At 43.3% G+C, this 3587-nt stretch overlaps 1 protein-coding gene across 1 annotated transcript in view; it reads right to left on the bottom strand.

Moving 5' to 3' along the window:
• Positions 1-1133: 1133 nt before the first annotated feature.
• SPATS1 (spermatogenesis associated, serine-rich 1) overlaps positions 1134-3587 on the bottom strand; it is a 43284-nt gene continuing 40830 nt past the window's right edge. The window contains exons 8-9 of the mRNA XM_012640789.1: positions 1509-1624; positions 1134-1265 (exon numbers count right to left, since the gene is read on the bottom strand). Of these exons, the coding sequence (XP_012496243.1) occupies positions 1237-1265; positions 1509-1624 (145 nt within the window). The 3' untranslated portion in view covers positions 1134-1236. The remainder of the gene's footprint in view (positions 1266-1508; positions 1625-3587) is intronic.

Below are 3587 nucleotides of genomic sequence, written 5' to 3' on the forward strand. Positions count from 1 at the left end.
ATTAGCCAAAAATGCAGACTCCTCTGTGGAGAAGGAGATAGGCTGTGAAAATGCTGAGTCATTAGTTTGATTGTGTCACTGTGTGGCCTCCCTGTGTAGGAGTGGCTTTCGTTCCCACCTTTTCCTCCAAATGTTTGCTTCTTGTCTGATTGATGGGATGCTCTAAAACTCATGACTGGTGGCCACTGAGCTGTCACCATGTTTGGCTGTGTAGACAGGCATTACTGAAATAAGGACTGGAACTACAAGGCAATAGTATTAATTACCTGGTATAGATCCAGCCTCCATGTTTTTCTGACATGTACCGAGTTAATATTAGAGAAAATTCCAAAAAGTATTAACAAGATGAGAATAGTTTTATCAAAAATAATGCAAGATCACTGCTACGATCTGAATGTTTGTGTCCTCTCTCCCCCAATTCATATGTTGAAACCTAATCCCCGAGGTGACAGTATTAGGAGGTAAGGCCTTTGGGAGGTGATTAGGCCAAGGGGGGTAAGGCACTTATGAATGGGATTAGTGTCCTTATAAAAGAGACCCCAGAGAGCTGGCTCACCCCTTCCACCATATGAGGACACAGAGAGAGAAGGTGCTGTCTATGAACCAGAAAGCAGGCCCTCACCAGAGATCGAATCTGCTTGGACTTCAGCCTAACGCTAAGAAATAAATTCCTGTTGTTTATAAGCCACTCAGTTTATGTATTTTGTCACAACAGCCTGAACAGACTAAGATACTCACAAAATGTCTGCATTTTACCATTGATGTGAGGGTATCCTTAGAAAACTAAATATAATTGAATAAAACTGAGTGTGGACTGCATATTAGTGGTATTGCATCAATGTTAGTTCCCTGAATTTGATATTTGTATTGTGGTTGGTAGAGAATATCCTTGACCTTAGGAGATACATGCTGAGGTATAAAGGGTTACAGTGTCTACCACTCACTCTCAAATAGTTCAGCAAAATAACAATGTAATAATGTGTGGAAGAGAAAATTTGGAAAAATATTAACAATTGTAGAATCTAGGCAAAGGATGTGCAAGTGTTTGTTGTAAGATTCTTGCAACTTTTCTGTAAGTTTGAAAGCTTTCAAAATATAAAATTAAAGAAAGAAAAGCACAGTGCTTTCTCATTAGAGTCAAACATTTGGTTTAGAATAGTCACACTGTCAAAACCCATCAACTGGAAGAGGCTTGCCAGAGTGCAGTCAGTGCATGCTTTATGGGCCTGCTTCTGCTCAGGATTGTCCTGGAAAGTCCAGAGTACCTGTGGATAGAGGCATGGAGTTAAAGGTTGTGTTCCACGACAAGACTAACAGTTCTCAACCAACACACTCGACCCTCGATGCACGGCCATGACATCTGCCCAAGGGACCACCTCGGGGCAGAAGACATATCCACTCCCGGAGAGGCTTTGCCTGCCCTCCTTTCCACCACAAAGCCTCTCAAAAGCCTGCTCTTCTGTACTCCTCCAGTTTTTATGCTATTCTTTGAAGGTTCTTTAACCCACCAGAAGGGAATAAGCTGTGTATTAAGGGCACTGCCGGCTGCCAATCATCAAGCTCCTCAACTTCTCTTATCTCATTCTTCAAACTGTTGGCCTTCTCCTTCACCCAGAAAGGCAAGCTGTAGGAAGAAGACAACAGCCTGAGTTGGAGTTTGATGCAAAATTTACAAACACAATCCATGGATAAGGCACTACATGCTCCAAAAGTAAAAAGACCTCCAATTGAGGAGACCAGCTTCAAAATAAAATACGTTAGTTGTTCACCATTTTCCCCTGCCCCAAACCCAGCTTTCTCTTTTCTTTTTTTTTTTTTTTTTTTGAGATAGAGCCATGCTCTGTTGCCCGGGCTAGAGTGCCGTGGCATCAGCCTAGCTCAGAGCAACCTCAAACTCCTGGGCTCAAGCAATCCTCCTGCCACAGCCTCCCAAGTACTTGGGACTACAGACGCTCGCCACCACACCCAGCTAATTTTTTGTTTCTATTTTTAGTTGCCTGGCTAATTTTTTCTGTTTTGTTTTGTTTTTTTTTAAGTAGAGATGGGATCTTGTTCTTGCTGAGGCTGGTCTCGAGCTCCTGACCTCAAGCGATCCTCGCCTCGGCCTCCCAGAGTGCTAGGATTATAGGCATGAGCCATGGCACTCAGCCCCAAACCCAGCTCTCTTTTCCGCCCTTCTCTGCCAGGAGGCTGATCCTTGCAGCTGGCATCACCTTGGCTCTCCGTGCTCCTACCTTTGAGCTGGGCATGGCTAAGGAGGAACCAACAGGAGTATTTCTTATCTAGCTCCTCCCGTCATGCCCTATCATCACCCAAGGCACCCCAGTTCTGACAGTGGCTGCATTTGGCAATGCCACAACTTCTGTTGGGCAGCCCTTTTTCCAGGGCGGCAGCTTTCACTGCTCCACAAACCGTGATCCCTCTTCTTGCTGCTCAGACCTTGGAGCAGTAGAGCTTCCCACTGCCATGAGCCTCTGGGTGCTTTGCCCTCCCACGTACCCACATCCCCCAACTCTGCCCACATAGCTGTAAATAGTCCCTTGCGTTAAGCTGTCTTCAGAATCCCAGCTCAGTGCGCTTTCTGTGGTCTGCTGGGGCCTTGGCCAATGCAGACACCCAGGTCCACTGAGCCGTGAAAGGGCACATGCTGGCGGCACCGAGTGTGTTCAAAGAGTTAGTAGGAAGTGTGGCTCTGGGATGAGTTGGAGCAGGGAGATGGAGAATATTTTTATCTTTTGGAAGCTAGAATTCTTGTACTTTTAGAGAGAAATGTACCACGATTGCAAAAAGGCCCTGATAAAACTGCTGGGGGTAGGGAAGTCCCTGCAAGAAGGAAGAAGAGGGTCACCGCATAGGTAACAGGTGGGCGTCAAGGTTAGCATTTAAAGCTGACGAACCAAATAGTAGAGGCCCAAGTAAGAAAAGCAGAACTGAGAGCAATATATAAAGATGTTAGCATAAAAAACCACAGAAGCAAAAACACAAGCATTCCTAAATATCAAAAGGATTTCTTATAATAACTTTTGTTGAAGCAATCAAAGAAAACAGTGAAAGACTTATAGTAAATACACTATAATACACATAATAAAAGTAACGAAATAATATGATAGAACTGAAATCAAATATATCAGTCAAATCAACAAATGCAAATGGCCTTAATTCACCTATCAAAGAAAAATATTTTCAGAAAGCAAAATCTAATTCTATATCTAAAAGACAGACCTGAAAGCAAAGGTGATTCATAAGCAAAAGACTAGGCAAAAGTATATTAATGGAATACAAACAAAATAAAGTAAGAATTGGAATCTTAATATCTGGCCAGGTATAATTTAGGACAAAAAACATTAGATGAGAGAAACAAAGATATTTTTATAATGCCAAAAGACAATTAACAACAAAGATAATCAGAAACACTCTAATATCTAGACACTTTAACAAAGCAACTCTCAGTCCAAGCTAGGCCAAATGGACAAAAATAACTATGGAAGGCCAAGCGCGGTGGCTCATGCCTGTAATCCTAGCACTCTGGGAGGCCGAGGCGGGTGGATTGTTTGAGCTCAGGAGTTCAAGACCAGCCTGAGCAAGAG

The sequence above is a fragment of the Propithecus coquereli genome, unplaced genomic scaffold, assembly GCF_000956105.1.
Source record: "Propithecus coquereli isolate 6110/MARCELLA unplaced genomic scaffold, Pcoq_1.0 Scaffold158, whole genome shotgun sequence".
NCBI classification, from domain to species: domain Eukaryota; kingdom Metazoa; phylum Chordata; class Mammalia; order Primates; family Indriidae; genus Propithecus; species Propithecus coquereli.